The following is a 21,245-nucleotide window of genomic DNA, read 5'->3' as shown; positions in this document are numbered from 1 at the left end:
ACAAGTATCTGAGTTTAATTAATTGGACTTAAGTTATAGGCAAGGATTTTAGATAAAAGGATAGTTTCATTTGTTTCAGCCTCATATCAGAAGGCAACTCAGACATACACAATAGCATATAGCAGCACTTTGCCTTGCGTTTGTGCTCGAATTATCACCATAGAATTGTTTAAAAACGAACCTACAGATTGTTAGATTCCTTTAGTTTTCGTTTTTTTGTTATAGCATTTGTGCTTTCTCATCTCTTTATACATATATTAATTTAACTAAACTATTTTTTTTCTTTCCCTTTTTCCTGCTGGCGAGAATATCTAATATTATACTAATGTAAAAAAACTTTTTAAGTGTCTTATAAAATTTTTAAGTGTCTTATAAAAATTTTAAAAATTTAAATTTTTAATTTTTAATAAAATTTTAATCTTATAAAATTTCCCATTCATTTCGTTTATTGGTGCTAACGCCAAAAAAAAAAAAAAAAAAAAAAAATCATCTAGCGTTTGACGTTGGCGTTATATGCCGTTTCATTTTTTTTGTTCAAACTTGGCAATGGTGATTTTTTCAGAAAATGAGATCAGACACTTATTATTACACTAATTTTGCCAATTACACTAATTTTACTTTATCGTAACAACAAGGAACAATAAACGCTAGATGGCGTCGATTATTCTTTCTTGAACATTAGCGCCAGTTTCAACCCTAGGATGACAATGTTTGGTTTAATTTAAGACATCAATTCAAGGCAATTACACAATTTCCAATGGAAAAATAATTAAATTAGGGAGAATCTTTCCTCGTCATTTTTTGGGGGTCATTGAATAAGACTCAGCCTTTTATGATTTATTGAGTATAATTCTTTATTCCAAAAAAAGTGTGCCAAAAAAGTGAATAGAATGTTTGATTTACAGCCACAATTGAAATAAACAATCGTTTATGAAAGCTGTAGTCCAAAACAGCGAAAGAAGTGGAGGTGCAGAGCTAAGATCTCTAAGATTTTCCCGGAAACTTAAAACTTAAAAAACCTAAAACCGGAAACATGGCAGCACTTACCTCTGCCCCTCTTGGGAAATTTATTAGCAGTACTCCCCGTTTTTATTTGTGCCGTTAAGCATAAGAATATACAATTTAGGATTAATTTGGCTTTATTGTAAATTTGTCTTGATAACCCCACCGTAAAGTGCTGTATTGCACCAAAAATGGCATTTTTGGTGCCATATCTAGAGTTGAAAGCCTTGGAAGTATAAAAGGGGTAAAAGTATAATCACGATCGTGATCAAACCTGCATAATCAAAAACCTCAACCGAAGTTATTGACTCCCACGTTTTCAAAAAAAAAAGGAGAACGAATGCTGTTTTAAATGGAATTTCTCTGATATTGCTGAACGTCTTGAGTGCTGCAGTGCGTCATCTCGTATGTGAAAAAACTGAGAAAAAACACCAAACACCAAAAATTTGATTTACAGCCTCAATTGAAATAAACAATCTTTTATGGAAGCTGTAGTCCAAACCAGCGAAAAAAGTGGAGGCATAGAGCTAAGATCTCTAAGATTTTCCCGGAAACTTAAAAAAAAAATTCTGAATACCTATCTGAAAAATAATATCAATCTTGATTTGTTGTTATCCTGCATTCAGAAAATTTGATTTACAACCTCAGAAAATTTGATTTACAGCCTCAATTGAAATAAACAATCGTTTATGGAAGCTGTTGTCCAAAACAGCGAAAGAAGTGAAGGCGCAGAGCTAAGATCTCTAAGATTTTCCCGGAAACTTAAAAAAAATTCTGAATATCTATCTGAAAAATAATATCAATCTTGAAATATGTTGTTATCCTGCATTCAATAGTACATCTCTCAAACAGGAAGCTTTTGGCTCCTCTTGTGCTATCATTCTAATTATTTTATTATGTGCTATCATATCTATTATTTTATTATTTTTTTATCTAATTATTTTATTATTTTGTTATCCTGCATTCAATAGTACATCTCTCAAACAGGAAGCTTATGGCTCCTCTTGTGCTATCATTCTAATTATTTTATTATGTGCTATCATATCTATTATTTTATTATTTTTTTATCTAATTATTTTATTATTTTGTTATCCTGCATTCAATAGTACATCTCTCAAACAGGAAGCTTATGGCTCCTCTTGTGCTATCATTCTAATTATTTCTTTATTCCAAAAAAAGTGTGCCAAAAAAGTGAATAGAAAATTTGATTTACAGCCACAATTGAAATAAACAATCGTTTATGGAAGCTGTTGTCCAAAACAGCGAAAGAAGTGAAGGCGCAGAGCTAAGATCTCTAAGATTTTCCCGGAAACTTAAAAAAAATTCTGAATATCTATCTGAAAAATAATATCAAACTTGAAATATGTTGTTATCCTGCATTCAATGCAGGTACATCTCTCAAACAGGAAGCTTTTGGCTCCTCTTGTGCTATCATTCTAATTATTTTATTATGTGCTATCATATCTATTATTTTATTATTTTTTTATCTAATTATTTTATTATTTTGTTATCCTGCATTCAATGCAGGTACATCTCTCAAACAGGAAGCTTTTGGCTCCTCTTGTGCTATCATTCTAATTATTTTATTATGTGCTATCATATCTATTATTTTATTATTTTTTTATCTAATTATTTTATTATTTTGTTATCCTGCATTCAATGCAGGTACATCTCTCAAACAGGAAGCTTTTGGCTCCTCTTGTGCTATCATTCTAATTATTTTATTATTTCGTGATTACAGAAAGCTTCAATCGCACGATAGTCTTCTCGAGCAATAATTTTAATTTACATTGTTGTTTCTTATATTTAATATTATCATAGGAAAGTTTCTTTTGTATTTTTCAGGTACAAATTATTATTATTTATTCGTTTTAAACAAAATTTTCATACCAAAGAAAGAAATTTTTCCATATTTGACGATGTAAAATCAAATCCTGACTCTTGAAGTTTGATAGAGAAAGAGAGAGAGAAAAGAAGAGAAAGTTAGTGAGAGACAAAGAGAGAGAGAGAGAGAGAGAGAGAGAGAAAGAGAAAGAGAAAGAGAGAGAAAGAGAGACGACTGAGAGAGAAAGAGAGAATCTAAGAACAGTAGAAACATAAACACTCAATTTACAACAGTGTTCAAAATTGAATACTTATAAAATAATAGCAAATGATAGGGAAGGAGAGTCAACTTACATTCTTGGTCTTCATTCTTAAAAGGTTCAATATGATTTTGCCCATCTTCAGCCTAAAAAAAGTATTTATTTACTCCGTTGCCCTTAAATCGCTTCTGATCAGTAAAAAGAACGCCAATTTGAAATTTACTTTGGAATTAGCCCCAGCAACTGCCTCTTATGAAGGGGCCTAGAAATCAAAATAATAAAAAAGACATGGGATACCTGTTCCTCTTTACGTAGTCAACGCTAGTCACATGACTCTGATACATTTTTTCAAGTTTTCGTTTTTAGAGTTTGGTTACTGCTGACCAGCAATGGCGCAAATTCGTCAAAATCCTGGGGGGGGGGGGGCAAAGCTGGACCCAATTTTCCCAAATCAAGTGAAAATGACAGTGAAAAATAAAAAAATGATTAATAAATTACCATAAAGGCAAAGATATACTAAAGAAAACTGACCTGTTTCTCTAGATTGTTGAATTATGCAGGCTTATCTTCGTTTTGACAAGATTTTTTTCAACGCAAAATTTTGCTGGGGAGGCAAACTGAGGTCTGAAGGGCAAACTTGGGTCTGAAGGGAGAAGTTGCCCACCCCCCTGACCCATAGCAAATTATACCCCTGCTGACCAGGTAATTATTGCCTCTCAATCACTCGGACTATCCGTCTTGACTTTTCCTACAATTAGCTATGTCTTGAGGCCTGCAAAATACCTGATTTTAATTCAAAGTCAACGAACTCTGTTGATTTTGAATTAAAATCTAGTATTTTGCAGGCATCAAGACATGGCTAATTGTAGAAAAAGTCAAGACAAAGAGTCCGAGTGATTGGGAGGCAAATCTGGGATTCTTTACTATACTTGCCGTTCAAGCCGTTCACTAGCTTGAACGGCTTGGGATCTTTTGTAAGTTTACATTTTTTTTAAAATATATTTCTAAATTTTATTCCTGTTCGTTTCTGAAATGGCACAGTATTCAAAGTAGTGACGGTGACTATTATTTTTTTTTTTTAATGAAAGAAGTCAATGTTAATTAATAGTAGAAGCGTGGTAGTATTATTCGTAGCAAATAAAATATTCGTGTAGGAGCAGCCCTGTTACGAGTTATTAAGATTACAGCAATGGTAACAGCAGTAGTTCTATCTTTCAAATATAGTTGCTCATCCAATTGCCATGGACAAAAGTGGTATGAATCAAGATAAGCTTCAAATTTTTGTTTAATCTGGACAACTAAATTTTCATTCTTTTATTTTATATTTTTTATTCAAAACCGGTAGAAAAAAATTTATATAACAATTCAAATTCCAAACGACCAGAAATCACTATTAAAGAATAAATGAAACTCAAAACGAACTGAAATTAAATAAAAATCATAGCAAACATACAGATAACAGGTAACAATATTGATAAATAAATATGTCTTGATAAATAAATAAAGTCGAGTATTCAAGTCAAACTTGAAACGAACTACAAACAGGAGTTTGGCTACTGCCCGCGTCCCCCTCCCCTAACCGCAAAAGTCTGAAGCATATTACGTATTTTGCGTTTTATTGAAAACTGTATGCGTCTTGAACGTTCCTTGGAAAGAATTTATAAGAATAAACCGAATATATGATATATAATGATACTAATTGTGGATAATTCAGCAATTCAATATTTTATTTCAGTGTAATTTTTATTTTCCAATTTTGTGATTATAAAAGAAAATATTTGTGATACAATTCGTTTTCAGTAAAGCGCAAAAGAAGCAATAGGCTTTAGACTCTTACGGCTAGGAGAGGGGGAAGGGGGCAGTAGCAAAATACCCGTACCTTAATACCCTTAGCCTTTTCTGGCACACCCACGATCACACATTCCCCCTCTTTCCCCATGATAAATACTATATGAAAACAATTGGGACACTGTATAATTTACAGCATTTCCTCCAGGGACTGTGGCGAGCATTACATTCCCAGAGGCATAGTTATTAGACCTATTGACATACTGGAACAAAACAGCTATTTCCAAGCACTGTTCAACATGCCCTGAAAGTTTTAACTTAATGTCCTCAGCCGTTCCTGAGATGTTGCTGATGCGCCCTTTTGACAATCAGCATGCACATTGTGTGTTTTGATTTTGTTCAACATTGCTTGAAAGTATTCACACGTAGATGTAGTAGAAGTTGCAAGCAATCACAGTTCGAAGGTGTCTTAATCAGAAGTAGTTACAGTTGCAGTTGCAAACAGTCGCATTTGCAGCCGTACTAGAACTAGTAATAGTGGCCTGAACGTTTCAAGTTAATACCCTTACCCGCTCCCAAGATATTGCAGATACGCCTTTTTGATAACTTAGATGCAGATAGTTTCTCTTAATATAGGTCAACAACCTCAAAATTTCACCTCCAAACCCTAAGCCTCAGTAGTGATGGTAGTCGTAGTAATAGTAGTAGTGGCAGAATGCACATAATACCTTTTCGTTAAGTCAATATCCCCTCAACATGCCCTAAAAGTTTCAACTTAATACTCTAAGCCTTTTGTTTAGTTCAGCATCCATTTCAACTTCCATTTCAAATTTCAAATTCATACTCTAAGCCACTCCTGATACATCCTTTTGGCAACATTCATGCACATAGTGTTTTTTGATATAGTTCAACCTCCCCCTAAACATTCCCTGAAAGTTTCACCTCAATGCCATTGGTCTTAGAAGTAGCAGTAATCGTAGTAGCATTAGCAGTAGTATCAGCATGCACATAGTGCCTTTTAGTTAGTTCAACATCCCCCTAAACATACCCTGAAACTTCCAGCTTAATACTCTAAACCAGGGCTTCCTTAACTTTTTTTCATTCACGACCCCATTTATGATTGCAAGTTTCCTGGCGACCCCTTATAAGTATAATTGAAAGACAAATACATATTTTTTTATAATTTCTTTATTAGGTAACAATATACATATACACATGAAAATATATACTTTTAGAAATCGTTTAGGAAGATAAAAAAATCTAAAATAAAAAATTCCACAAAGGTTGTCTTTATTATATTTACAAAAATCATACGCCTTATTTTTCATCAAAATTGCATTTTTTGCAATAACATAAATAAAAGAGAATTTAGACCGTCTTAGTTCAATCGAGTATATTCGAACGCAGTCGTAAATATTAAATTTAATGAAAGGGAAAACTTTAGTGAGATGGAAATGCATGTTTTTTATTGCATAACAAATTAAATTTTGATCCAAATCCAGTCCTGATCCAGAATTCAGTCAAGGCCTTTTTTGGAATTTGTAGTTTTAAGTTTGAATCACTCAAAAGCTCAGCAAATTCCCCTTAAGCTTGAAGTGGCACGTGGTCAATCTTATTTAAGTCAGTACAAAGCGGATTTTAAATTCAGGCTACCTTTTTTAAATCAATATTTAATATAAATTATGTGCAGAACTAGGTCTCTAGCACTTTTAAGTGATCTTTCTATCCCATATTTCACAATATCAATCTTTTTAATAAAACATTCAATTTGATCATTATAAGTAAATATATTGCAATTTTGTCCTTGACAAGAAAAGTTGAAATTGTTTTATTTCGCAAAGATATCCAGCAAATAACACAGCTTGGATAGCAATAAGTCGTTTTGAAGAAAAGCAGCTAGTTCACATTTTCGTTTGGTTAAAAAAATTTCAATTCCGTCTTTCAATAATAATAATCTTCTTAAACGTTGACCTCTTGACAGCCATCTTACTTTTGCATGTAACAATAAAGTTATATAGACAGAATCCACATCCTTACAAAGATTTGAATATAAGTGACTGTTAAAGGCATGGCTCTTAATAAAATTTATAATCTTGACAGCATTCTGAAGTAAATCGTTCAATTATGGTGCTACTTTTTTGGCTGCAATGGCCTCTTGGTGAATAAGGTAGTGAGCAAAATTTATATGATCATAATGAGTAGCTTAAAAAATGATTTAAAACCAATGTTTTTGCCCGTCATCGCTCTTGCACCTTCTGTGTATATTCCATAGCAATTTTTCCATTCTAGACCTCTTGTGAACTAGGTTGGGTTTAAAAAGTCTGGATGGTCCTGATGGTTTGGAAGGTGTGGTCCCCCATCAGGTTAGTCTAGTCTTCTGTCTCTAGTTAAACATAGGAAAAGTTTTACTTTGGTTTTCTAATTTAGGTAGGCAGTTTGAAACAACTAGAAGTTCCTCTCCCAGTTTTTTCCATGCCCAACCACATAGGATTCCATCAGGAAGCGGAATCCTGCACGAGCAAATATATTTACATGAGACGTCGAAAGGCAAGGCAATATAAAGAGTACAACCCATACTACGGCATCCCCGGCAAGCGATGCGTTGAAGGTTTTATTGGCACCTTCTCTGAAAAATTGGCAAGCCCATTCATACCCGGCAAGCGATGCGTTGAAGGTTTAATCAGCGCCTTCTCCAAAAAATTGGCAAGCTGAGGTACTACTTCGGAAACATAGACAACCCCCTCAGTGTAGGATACTGGAAGGTCTGCTTGATGAAGTGCCAATCAAACCAGTTGCGTAAAGCGGGGGAAATGTTTCATTACAACATAGACAAAATGTTCCTGTCATAAACTCGAACAAACGGCATTGTGGAAGGCTCAGAGATTAGACGACGCTTCTTTCTCCTTTTTCAACTCTGGGTCCCTTGATGGATCTGCGTATGGTGGAGTGGGCATCATTTTAAGCCCCCTATCAGCGAAGTCACTTCTAGAGTGGGAACCTATCTCACATAGAGTAGCAAGAGCGCAATTCAAATGCCACCTATTCAACATATCAGTTATTGTAGTTTATGCTCCAACCAGAGACGAACCGGAGAGCTAAGCAGATCTTTTTCTACCAAGTTTTAACTTGTACACTTAAGAAAGTCTCAAAACGAAACCTCATCTTTATTGGAGGTGACTTTAACGCCAGAATTGGGGCAAAAGTATCCAATGCTGAGTCTGCCATCGGCCACTTCGGTCTTGGAGCTAGATTTAGCAGTTCCAGGCGATCAAGACTTCTTCACTTTGCCATGACGAATGATTTGGTCATTACCAATACCTTATTCAAACACAAGCCCTGCCACAGCCCTGCCCTGAAACATGGGTCGGATCATCTTCTAGTCAAGTTAGATCTAAAGTTACGACATGCAGCACGCCCCAAGAAGAAACCTCTACGAAGATTTGATACCAATCGCTTCGATGATCCTAATATACGACAGGCATTCTGCTTAGAGTTGTCTAACCGCTTTGAAGCTATCCAAGTGCAAGTGAACGGCGAGCAAACTCAAAGTTTGGAAGAAGAGTAGTTGACCATACGCAAAACAATCCACGAGGCTGCGGAAGCTACGATAAGATACCGCAAAAGACTATCCAAAAAGTGGATATAAACACGCACAATTCAGTTGGCTGAGCACAAGCAACAGAAATCGGACAGAAAATCGTAGTTGTTCTTGAGAAGAGAATGCCACCAGTCGGCTAAGAATGATAAGAACCAGTACTGGGAGAAAATTGCTGAAGACATGGAAGCCGCTGCCTCTAAATCAGACACCAGGAAGATGTATAAGCTCCCAAAACCAATCAGGAGTAAATCACATAAGCCTACTAGTACATCCGTCGAAGATGAAAACGGCAAGTTACTCTCGAATAATACCGAAATAATAAAATCGCTAGAAGGAGCACTTTGACAAAACTACTTAACCAGCACCAACTCTCCACAGCAATAGATGATAATGAGCGCTGCCATAATCCAAGTCCCTGATGACCTGCAGGAACCAAACTCTCCTAGCAGTATTTACAATGACGTGAATGTGGCTTCCTCCACGTTAAATGAAGTCCAACAAGCAATCAATTGCCTTAAAAGTAATAAAGGCCCTGGTCCTGATGTTACCCCAGTCGAACTTTACAGGTGTGGAGGGGCAATACGTTCCTAAAGGCTCCATAGATTAACCTTTACACGGAAAGACGCGATGGTTCCAATGAATTCGAGAGACCCCATTCACATACTGGTCTTTAAAAAAAGACTAAAGAGAAAATACAGCAGTTGTCGTGGTATCTCTTTCTTATGCATCACCGCAACGATGTTAACCATAGTGCTACATAATCGTTTTCGGATCTAGCACAACGTAAAGGCAAGGCCCAATCAAGCGGTAGTCTGCCAAGACGTGAGTACAATTGACCGACTATTTGTCTTAAGACTAACTCTTGAAGAAAGGGAAAAACGACAGACACCAACAGCGTATTAGTTCATAGTTTTTATCACAGCTTTTGTTTGGGTTCTAAGGGATGGAATCTGGAAGGCCAAGACAGAAGATGGAGTACCAGCAAAGATAGTCAGACTCATCCAAGCATAATACCAGCACACGCAAGCCCAAATTCAGATCGGTTCAAAAATCTCGTCGATGTTCCAAATTGATTTTGGTGTCCGACAGGGAGGTATATTGTCTCCCGTCTTATTTAATTTCGTGATCGACTGGATTATGACCAGAGCAATGACAACTTTTTCAGGCGTTGAAATAAGATCCCAATTTTGTGATCACCGATCTGGACTACACCGACGATATTTGCTTGTTAGCTGAATCTTATTCAAAAACCTAATATATGCTATCGAAGGTAGCTGAAGAATCCTCTCTGGTCGGCCTGAAAATAAGCTCCCTGAAGACAAAAGTCATGGCGTCCGGTATATATTTTCACAGACACCCCAATTTTACTAGAACAATCGCCCATAGACGAGATACATGAACTTAAGTACCTAGGCTCTCTGGTAGACCCAATAGCAGGATGCAGATCATAAATTCAGTCGAGAATTGCTTCAGCAACTGGAGCCTTCACCCAACTAAATCACTCTCTATGGCACCAGAAAAATGTTCGCCTGAAGACAAGAATAAGGATTTATCAGGCCCTTGCTCGGTCTGTCTTATTATACGGCTGTGAGATATGGACTATGAAAGCATCCGACATCCAAGTCCTCAACGTATTTGACCATTCATTTCTGAGAAGAATCATTGACATTAAGCCCCGTGATCGAGTCAGCAATGACGAAATCTGCAAAATCTGCCATCAGCGTTCTGATTTGGCCACTATAATTAAACAAAGAAGAATCCTATGGTTCGGCCACACATTTCGTCGCCTTTGCCATACTTTTGTCAATAAAGCCCCCAAATGTAAACCTGTTCCGGGATGGAAAAAGTGACATGAGGGAGTCAAAAGGAAACGTGGCTCGTCTGCATCAAGGCTGACCTATACCCACTCGTGGCTTCAAGAAGTATGGACGAAGATGGGAAGTCCTGGCTCAAATTGATTGAGCCACTCGCAAATGACCGAGACTCTTGGCTTACTACAATGACGAAGCTACTGAACGCCAGGAAGAGCGGAGATGCTTGAGTCCTGCTACAAATAGAAGTAAGTACAAGTACAAGTACATTCTAGACCTTCAGTCTTTAAAAATTCATCAACTTTACAATATATGTCTTTTCCTGTATAATGTTCTGAATATTTGACTTTCATTTTTCAAAATTTTACTTTAAAATCTCTTGCAACCCCATATTTTGGCTATGCACCCCCTTTGGGGGGTCCGACCCATAGTTTAGGAAGACCTGTTCTAAACCGTCCCTGAGATATTGCTGATACACGCTTTCCGAAACCTAGCTACACATAGTGTCATTTGATTTAATTCAAAATCCCAAAAACACACCATTGCACTGGATTTTGATTAATGGATGATTAATTGGGCTTTGTTGGGCTTTTTTGGGCTAAGTAGCCTCTTCTTAACCATGTTATCTATTAAGGGCTACTATCCCCACAGTAGCACAATAATTGTAGGCATACAGTTTATCAGGTATACAGGCCTAATGTAAAAGCATAATATTTGCAGGCATAATGTATTAGAGATATTAGGCTTGAGATTATTTGTGAAGGACATCGATTCTTATTGATAAGAGAGCATTATTAAGTATGGAAAATAATGTAGTGACCAAAATGAACACAGAATTGCACAAATCCTCTATTCAACTGGAGATCCCCGGTACATCTTGCTTCATCAGTTGGCAGAGTATTTTTATTAAAACAATCGAAGTCAGATGTGGCACGATCTTGATGATCATGAGTTCGATGTATGATCTGATTCACATTTAAACCACGGAAGCCACTTAATTTTGACCAAGTGAATTCAATCTCATTACAAGCATCAACTGACAGTAGTGTCTATTCATGAAAAATGGCAAACAAACTAATTTTAAAAATCGGGGTTGAGGGGGGACAAAATATAGGGAAGCAAACGCACCCCTGTCTCCCTTCCTCCCCGAATTGACACCCCTGCCACCTAGATTAGTCCCAACTGCAATATCAGGAAGTGGATGGTTTTCCTCCTAGTTTACATATCAATTACCCCTTGCAAAGGGTTTTGAGAACTTTGTATCCAACCTCTTCCCTCAAATCGGTTTGAACGATATTTGGTGTGTTAATTAATAGCACATCGATTAAGTTTTCCAAATAATTCCAGATTTAGATAAAACCTAATGAGCAATACATACTATGACTTCCATTTGCTGATACAGCTCCATTCTATTTGAGTCAGTCTCTCTGCTATCGTAGACATATATTTGCTCTCCAGACATACCTGCTTATATAAAATAATATGCGTAAAATAATAGGTATGATATATTGTTAAATAAATAAGATCATAATATAATGTAGATAATAATAATGAAAAAGCTTTATTAATAGCACAGAATGTAATAGTTTGTGGCGATACAAATAATACAATCAGCAACACAAGACATAGAGGATGGTTGAATCGATAGTTGCAAATTAGTTAAGAACGATCCACAACCCATAGCAAGCAAAAATTTAAAAGTGCATTAAAAAAAACAGTTTGGTGAGAAAAGATCACCATTTGTAGCCGATTCATCAACTGTAGCTATCATTTCTATTAGTCTTAATAGTAAAATGTTATTTTGAAAAGAAATTTACGGAAATTTCAAAAAATAGTGATTGGAACCATTTTTGCCAAGAAACTCATTCAGGAAACTTAACACACCCCAGCTTGAACAACTAAGGAAATTATTTTTTTGCATAGTTAGCACTTATGTGTGCTCTTTTTCTTGTTTTTTTTTATCTTCACCGCTAGCGGGGCACTGGAGCATATAAACAAAGAACCAGTAAGAACTCATTTCATAAAGCTATGATCAAGATAATAATATAAAAGTACAAACCCATTACGCACATTACAGTATTTTTGACCAGGATTGCCACTCCATGGGCTTTCAGTCCTGAGCATTGGATGCTGTGAACAGTATATTGTTAAAAGTTACCCTCAAAAAGTGTACCGAGCATAATTATATATTATTGTTATTCTAATGTGTATTATATTATGTGTTATAATTATCATCTGTTTTTGTTTTCAAACGTTACGGCGTGTCAATTTTGAGTTACATCTTTAAAGTAGCTCTGGTTTCATTGAGCTAAATCTGATAGCTTCAAGAATATTTAATATTATCTTATTATATTATAATATACCTCATTAGCTTGTTATAATGATTATCTTATTATTATATGATAATATAGTATCTTTTATTGACCGAGAAAATTATGTGCAGTATCCATTAATTAAAAAACACTTAATTAATAATTCGGAAATCTCTCATGGTTGATAGTTGAGGGACACTTAAATAATTGGATAGATGCCAAGTTCTAACAATCCAATGGTGGGGTACCTGTTTAGAAGGAGGGAAGTCGTAGGCAAAAGTCTCAATAACGGCGCATTCAGTGCCGATTTAAAAAAACACACAAGGAACTGAAATCGTTCCTTATGTGTTGATTTGTGTTTATGAAAATACTCGTTATGTATTTTTTTTTCTTCTTCACACGTTATCTATTTTCTTCTTCACTGTGTCTAAAATAAAATGAAACCGTCACAACCTACCTGCAAACAAAAGGATCGGGAGACCTTCCCAGGATGCCCGAAACTTGACAATGCGATCCACGGTTTTAACCCCCACCCTCCTAGCTTGGAAAAACATTCGAAATCATCCTGAACCTTGGATCCTTCTTCAAAGATGCGCACCTTTTTTTTCCTTCTAGCCAAGCAACTTTAAAACTTTGCGTTTAAATTTGAAGTTAGAATTTTATAAAATTTCATGCAAAATCGAAATTTTATTCTTTAATTTTTGATGACCAAGATTTGATGATGGTGATTTGTGGTAGTTTGTTTTCTTACTTTATTTCTTAGAAATTATTTGACTTTATTTCCGCTCATCTTTAGTTTAATGTATCCCTATACTTTTCTATGAAAAACTTTTTTTGAGGAAAAAGTTTCTTAAAATTAATTTCAATCAAAGGTAAGAAAGGACAATCCAATTTTTTGAAAACAAGTGCGTGACGAAGATGAAGTTACCTCGGACATTTGCTATGCAAGGGCGATTCTGGAATCCCAAAGTGAACATTTTCTTGGTTACTTAAAGGCACCCACCATAGAGAAAATCCACCCCGAAAAAACACTCCTTCCGATGTATAAAAGCGAACTGCGACACTTTCATGCCTCTTTACAACCGGAGCGGGAAGACATTGTCGCAGCTGCAAGCTTCTGAGACGACTGACTGGAGAGGACTGGATATCCTTCTTATACACCATGATCACCTCTGGAGGCAAAAATGGGTCAAAGACAGTATTGTACGTAGGAGCCTTTTTCGTAGGAGACAATAATAAAAAATAAAAGTATTGATGATTTGAATAAGAAGTGCTCAAAAATTCTGGAGCATTTTAGAGGCGGGGAGGATCTTGACCCCTTCTTGCCTACGTCCCTGATCTAAGGTGTAGAGTTAAACAGGTCTTACCTTCTCCCGCATAATTGGGCAGCTGTACGACTACAGTATAAGGCTCATCTTTGGATTTTTTATTTGATACGGAAGTTTCCGTATCTTCGTTCATATCTTAAAGAATCAACCTAGAAAAAAAATGAAAGCTTTCCATTTTCTAGTAAAACTTTGGGCACATTGGACGCACTGTATAATTTTTTTTATTTTTTTTTAAACTTCAAACAAGTTAGAAGCAGTCTCCCATTCAGGTGGGTTTTTAAAAACAAATATTGGTTTCCACCATTTTCAAAGCCAGGTTAAAAACAGGCAGGGGTGGAACCAGGGGGGGGGGCGTGGGCCCCTGCCCAACCCCACACCCGACGAGTTTTCTGGTGCCCGCATTCTCTGTTTCTTTTCTTTTTTTTACTCTTTTTTTAAAATAAATTTGTGAACTTGGTCAATTATTGGCACCTTTGTCCCACTTGCCCCCCCCCCCAATATGTTGCTCATTGGCGCCCATGTCACATTGGGCCTCCCCCAAGAATTTGCTCTAGATCCACCCTGAATCAACGCAGGTCAATAGTCGTTTTCTGCTGCATAGTGGCTCTCTTTCACGGAGTCGAGGTTGCAAGAAAAAACAAAAAAAGTGGCATATCAGTTTTTTCATGACTATAAACAGTTGGATTAACAAAATAGCATAAAAAGGTAATACAACATTGCTAAAAAATATTATAATGGTAAGTTCAAACCCATATAATTTTGATAAAATACTCAAAGGTTTCAAACAGTGTGTGGTAACAAACTGAAGTAAGGAGCAACTCAGCCCCATAGTAACCAAAGCTCTAAAAGCAAGAATTTTGATAACAATATATACATCAAAATAATTGAAGTTTTATGCTGATTCTAAATATATAAAATTCATTAAGGTCGATATTACCCATCAAAAGTTATGATCCTGAGAAAATTTGCCTTGTTTTTAGATAAAAGGGTGGAAACACCACCAAAAAGTCGAGCAATCGTGATGAAAATCTAACAACCAGATTCAGTATATTGAGAACCCTACAGTAGACGTTTAGAGCTCATATCTACAAAAATATGGACCTTTTCTCCAATTCCAATTCAAGTTTTCACATTCGAAAAGAAAACCAAATGTTCTAATGCCCTTTTTAAGTGACAAAAAGATTGGAGATTGGAGAACAACTAGCCCCTCTCCCCTGACCCTTTTTTACCCAAAGACATCCTGTCAAAATTTTGAGATACCCAATTGATTCAGCATAAGTCTTCTTATGTATCTTTTTTTTACCCACCCCCTAGGAAACTTCCCTTTTTCAGCCACAGATAACTATGGTGCTGAGGGAGATACAGTGGCTGATCCAGGGGAGGGGACCCCAGCCCACCAGTTTTTTTTTTATGCCCAAGTTCCTTGCATTTTTTCCTGTTTTTCACTCTTTTTTGAAATTAATTTGTTAATTTGCTCAATTATTGGCACCCTTGTCATATCCCCCCCCCAAAAAAAATTTTACTCATTGGCACCCTTGCCACATTGGCCCCCCCTGCCAAGATTTTAATCAAGATCCACCCCTGAGGGGATAGGAACACAAAAATATACTGAAAATGCGATAACATATCTTATACTATAAACCATATAATTACCATTTTGGTAAAGTTCTACAAAATCATATTATTGAGTTAGGACTAAAGTGAATACACCATTCGATGCCTTTTTTTATGCTGATTACGAATATAATAAGCATTTCTATCGAAAATCAATTTCAGCCCCCCTCCCCCCTATATATGCCAATTCAGAATTAGGTTAGGTTAGGTATAGCCTATATAGGGGGGGGGGCTGAAATTCATTTCCGATAGAAATGCTTATTATATTCGTAATCAGCATAAAAAAAGGCATCGAATGATGTATTCACTTTAGTCCTAACTCAATAATATGATTTCGTAGAACTTTACCACTTTTTTTGGCATAAAGCATAACGAGTACTGCCCCTCCCTCAGGGTCTTTTACAGACTTTTCACCAGAAAAGTTCAGCAGATGCGAATACCATCACCTTGCTCCTCTGAAATTAAAATTTTTATGACTACTAGTTAAAAAAAAAATATTTCTACAATTTATGAGTTTCAAAAACATACATCTTTGAGAGTTAGTTTTAAAAAGAATTGACCCCATAATCTAGTTAATTTAGCTTAAGCACATAGACTAATTAACATGTGATTAGCTTTTATGAATAATTTAATGCAGTATTGATACTAAAACATCAATACGCACCTCAATATTAAAATCTCGTGAATCCCAATATCAAACTTCAATAGTTCTTTTCTTGTCCACTGGCAATACTAATCGATACATCTTACCATTAAACCAATTGAACTAAGTTAAAAAATTTTAATAAATAAAAAAAATTAAATAGTAATTTCTAGATTAGTGTTTTTTGAAAAATGTTTTCAAAATAAATATTTATAAAATATTTTTTCTTCAAAAAAATTTCCTTCATATCCATCAATACTTACAGTTTGAACAGTAGGCGTTTTTAAATAGGCAAAATGTGGTTCTTGGGCTTATTTTTCCTTGTGGTTGGATGTTTTGCTAATGATCATGAGGGAAAAGCTGTCAAACTAAATGGAGAAAACTTTAAAACCAGTGTTGATAAAAAGGATCATCTCATCATGTTCTTTGCACCTTGGTAACTATAATTTGATTAGCCCACTCCACCTGGGATGGTTCAATAGGCTATGTATATAGCCTACAAAACTAGGCTAGCATAAAATAATAATGGTCCCATTAGATTTATTATTTACACTCATTTTCAACATATTAATCATTACCCTGACAATGTACTCTCCCCCCTTCCTCTGATGGGCCTAGGCCTATAGGCCACCATAGCCCTAATAATACAGTTGGGATATCCACTCTTTGACTATTGGAAAAAATTGGTTTATAAGCTTATTTAAAATGGTACTATCCAATCTCCTTATAGCCTAATTAAAAACATTTTTGTCATCTAGTTGGAAAATTTGGCCCATCCCTATAGGAGAAATGTATATTCACCCACTAGTTGACAAGAAGTGTTAACCAAGCAACACCTTCATTTTCCAACTAGTTGACTAATAACTTATCTCCAGCAGCACTAAATTTGGTAAATTTCTACCAAATCATAATATTGACTTATGCATAAAGTGAATATACCACTCAATGCCTTTTTTATGCTGATTACAAATACAGCAATCATTTTTATTGGAAATGAGTTTCAGCCCCCCCTATATATGCCAATTCAGGGTAGGCCTATATATTTCTACAACCTAATCTAACCCTGAATTGGCGTATATAGAGGGGGGGGGGAATTCATTTCCAATATAAATGATTAGGGTAAGACACCCAGTAGTTGGCCACCTGCCTATTCTCGGACAGAATCTTTTATAGGCTACTATTTTAATAACCAATTTACAATGAGCTGTTTGTATGTCCGAGTTTAGGCAGAATTGTCACTTGTTAGTAAATTCAAAAATAGGAGGCGCTGTACAAGTGAAACTATTTGAATTAGTAACCTACCTGTTCAGAAATTCTTAAGAAATTTTTTGATACAAAAATTACGTTTCTAGGTGATATAATACAGTAATTAGAGTAGTTTAAATGTCAAAAAGTTTTCAAAGTGATTAAAGTGTCCAACTACTGGGTGTCTTACCCTATTATATTTGTAATCAGCATAAAAAAATCAGCATCGAATGGTGTATTCACTTTATTCCTAACTCAATAATATGATTTGGTAGAAATTTACCCTAAATTTTGCCAACTAGCTAGAAACAAACATTAGGCCTACCCTAGAAAACAATTTATTTCCCAACTAGTTGACAAGCCTAGTAACTTCTCCCCAGCAATACCTTCTGTGGTAGGCCTACTTGGGCATTATATGGGCCTTTCTAAAAAGTCATTTGGCTATATTTGCACATTAGGGGGCTGGGGGGGGGGTTGCATAGCATATAGGGGAGAGTGGTCCATACTGAGCTGGATTTTGGAAAAGTGGATTTTCTTGCTGCTTGTTGGGTGTTTTGTTACTTCTCTTGCATCATAATGTGTGCATAACAAGTAGTTTTGTTGATAATTTTTGCAGATTTTAATACTGGCTCCATCTAGGGAATAATCTCAGTGGATCCCTATGTACCACCTGGCCCAGTATGGACCAGGGGTGGTGCATAGTGAGCCATCCTATAGTACATGCTGGGCTGCTTGAAGAGTTTCAAATAAAAAATCATTTGTTTATTGTGTTAAAACAGTACAAAGGTAAACAAAACTTCTAAAAAATGATACAGATGACAGTCATTTGTTTATAATGTTAAAGTGCTAGAAAAGTAAGAAAACTAAAATGGTATGCTATAAAAAAAATGTTTGACAAGAAATGGAAACTACAGATGTTTACCAATCCTCAAAAGTAAAGAAAGAAGATGCCCTTGAAGCTGTCCCTTTTGCTGGGATTGGGTTTGAAATCTTCTTCAGAATATCTTCATGGGGATACACAATGGGGTCTTCTTTTTTGGGCCACTTCCACCTATTCACTCCCACCATGGTTAGCACACTAACTTGGGCAGAGTCTTTGTTCTTTACCTGAACCACTCCATGGAAATATTCACCTTCATAAAAAATTTTCATGAAATTGCCAATTATAATTATGTCAAACAGTCTGTCCTCTGGGCATAGCTCATCTTCCTCCTGTCCAATATGATGCAACAAATCATCACTGTCATCATGGAGTGAAAGGCTTCCATCACTGTCCTCATCAAACTGTAAAACCTGCTTTGCTGCTTTCTTTTGCACTCATCTTGGCTTTGGCTTTGCAGCTTTCCCCTTTCTGCTGGCTCTTGCTACTTCCTCTGCTTTGATTTGTTGCTTTACAGGCGTATCAGTCAGGATTTTGGATGAGCCTTGCTTCCTACTTCTGAGAGACTGCTTCCTAGGAGCAGCTTTAGCAAAAGGCCTCACCTGTTCTGGACTGAAGGCGATGGAAGATGAGGGTATGTGCGCCTTTCTTACATTGTCAGTCATGCTTGCTCTTCCAAGTTGAGGGCTGGTACTCACACCTGTGCTGCTAGCCTCTGGGCAAGAGTCCACAGCTTTGGTTCCATGATTTGTGGTACTGCTTGATCTGTTCTCCTCACTTTTGGGTCTGTCTGTGACATATGAGCACAGGAAATCTTGTTCTGTAAATATACCTGGGTTGTAAGGCCAAATGCCTGATCTAGCAAACCCACTCTGGATGTTGGAAGGGGTAAATGCAAGTGGAAAGGCTGAACCAACTAGTCCAGCAATACTGTAGATTGAGATGGTTTTCCCAGATTGTTCAACATCCAATTATCCATTGCCCTGTTATACTGGGCCTTGAATGAGAAATAGACACTGACATCAAGGGGTGTGGCTGCAGTGTGGGGGAATAGTCAGTAGGACTACACCATTCTTCTTGGCAAATTCCAGTGCATTTACCAAGATATGGGATTTGTGATTGTCTAGTATGAGCAGCTTTTTCTGCTCAGTTGAAGCATGTGAATGTTTGGCAAAATGTTGCAAGTAGTCACAAAACAGTTCTTGGGATACCCAGCCAGATGGGTTTGCTCCTCCTGCCAATCCAGCAGGGCTTCCATTCAGCATATGTGGCTGAAATTTCTCTCTGGGAAAGATCAATACAGAGGTTTAAAGACTTAAACTTTTTAAGTCTTTACTAAGTAATTTTCTGTAATTTAATCATGGTTTAGCTCATTTTCAAAATATTACATCCATATCTCTTTAATTTGACATTATCACTAATTGTGCCCCTGTTGTAATTTTTGACTCTAGTTTAATATTCAATTGCCGCTGAACTTCAGTTTTAGATTGACCATAGCCACTACTAGATGGTGATCTTTACTTTTAACCTCAATAACAGCAATCTTATAGATGCTAATATCTTGTATCTATCCTTCCAGTCTTCTGTTTACAATAACATAATCAATTAGTTTGTGAATCTTACCATTATGTAAGTATCATGTTAACTTGTGCACAACTCCAGATATGGTATTGGTTATAACTAGATTGTTATACATACAAAATTGCAGCAGTCTATAACTTTCTTTTTCTACACCAATTTACCTAGGCTGGGATACCATCTTTCCCTATTTCAATCAATCTGTTATTTCAATTTGTGCTTGTTTCCTGTCAATACTTAATTCAAAATAGGTGGTGACCTTTATTTTTCACTTTATTTATTACATCTCCTTGATTTTTTTTGAAGTGATGTTTTTAACCTTAGTTTTATTTAAAATTTTCTACTCACTTAATATGTTTCCTCAGGTTGTTACTAACAAGGTTTTATTAGGCAATTCTTTGTCTGCAAGCTAACAAAAGCTTAATAACAATATTGGGCTGAAAGATTTAGGACTGTTATTGTCTTAGGGGTGTATACATGAACATCAACAAGTTACCTGAATGGCTTTGCTTTTTCAGTAATTAAATTAATCAAAATACACTTATCGAAATGAAAGTAATGAACAGTGTTGAGAGTTAAAATGAACTGATATTATTTTATATATCAGGTGGGCCACCCTCTCATCAACCCTGTCCTCTTTAAGGTAAAGTTTTAAAGTAGTTTAAAGATAATTCTTACAAGCTTGATATAGCTCTTCCTCTTGTCCTAGAAGCAATGGGCTTTTCAGTCTTCACAATTTACACCTCTTCTCAGTGGCGCCAATTCACGAAAATGAAGGGGGGGGACCAGTTAGCCATGATAAAATAGAAAATAGCTATGAATTAGAAATAAGAATATATTTTTCAAAGTCTAGGGGGGTGATTGCCCTCCACTTGCCCCCTGTCTCTTCTTTTTTATGCTTTTACTCAGTTAATAGCTATGACTATGTATATTTTTCTGACTAAAATTTAAATCTTCTGTCTCAAGACACAAAGATAAGGTTATTATTTTCACTATGCTTTTCAGCAGGCTTTGTTCTTTTTTGGTGTGGGATGTATACACAGCTCAAAAAGTGGTCATCAATTTCATTGGCTGTAGTATATTGTAGATAAAGGGGAGAAAAAAATCTTTAGATTTGGGGGATGATGGGCAGAAAATGGAGATCAGTTGTATTTTGCCTGGGTCCTGTCATAAGTACTTGAGTGAATTTGGTGGGGAGGAGGAGAGGATATATGGAGATAGAGGATATGGAGAATGATTATCAATAGGGACTTCAGTCAAAACCAGTGGGAAACATGTTAGTTAGTGGAAATATGTTTGAAAAGCAAGTTTATTTATGCATTAAAAATTATTATAGTGTCTGGCTGATGGAAGAGGTCTGGT

At 36.0% G+C, this 21,245-nt stretch overlaps 2 protein-coding genes and 1 long non-coding RNA gene across 7 annotated transcripts in view; 1 reads left to right on the top strand and 2 right to left on the bottom strand.

Annotated features, from left to right (window-relative positions):
• LOC148945014 (E3 SUMO-protein ligase ZBED1-like) overlaps positions 1–17,399 on the bottom strand; it is a 31,797-nt gene extending 14,398 nt beyond the window's left edge. Inside the window, exons 1-4 of one of the 5 annotated variants that reach the window (XM_089099493.1) lie at positions 17,379–17,399; positions 13,963–14,072; positions 11,662–11,747; positions 3,181–3,232 (exon numbers count right to left, since the gene is read on the bottom strand). In XM_089099493.1, the coding sequence (XP_088955619.1) occupies positions 3,181–3,232; positions 11,662–11,747; positions 13,963–14,056 (232 nt within the window). In that variant the 5' untranslated portion in view covers positions 14,057–14,072; positions 17,379–17,399. Of the gene's footprint in view, positions 1–3,180; positions 3,233–11,661; positions 11,751–13,962; positions 14,073–16,065; positions 16,137–16,201; positions 16,325–17,378 lie in introns of those variants that run through there. The other 4 variants (XM_089099489.1, XM_089099491.1, XM_089099490.1 and 1 more) reach the window with 4 other exon arrangements.
• Positions 1–21,245, bottom strand: part of LOC148945010 (uncharacterized) — a 540,330-nt gene that overhangs the window by 313,014 nt on the left and 206,071 nt on the right. The gene's annotated exons all lie outside the window — the stretch shown is intronic.
• prtp (thioredoxin domain-containing protein pretaporter) overlaps positions 16,476–21,245 on the top strand; it is a 32,757-nt gene continuing 27,987 nt past the window's right edge. Inside the window, exon 1 of the mRNA XM_089099494.1 lies at positions 16,476–16,616. Within this exon, the coding sequence (XP_088955620.1) occupies positions 16,477–16,616 (140 nt within the window). The 5' untranslated portion in view covers position 16,476. The remainder of the gene's footprint in view (positions 16,617–21,245) is intronic.

The sequence above is a fragment of the Artemia sp. Qi Xiang Cuo genome, chromosome 13 (assembly GCF_049724085.1).
Source record: "Artemia sp. Qi Xiang Cuo chromosome 13, ASM4972408v1, whole genome shotgun sequence".
Taxonomy (NCBI): Eukaryota; Metazoa; Arthropoda; class Branchiopoda; order Anostraca; family Artemiidae; genus Artemia; species Artemia sp. Qi Xiang Cuo.
This window is presented reverse-complemented; position numbering and strand designations above follow the sequence as displayed.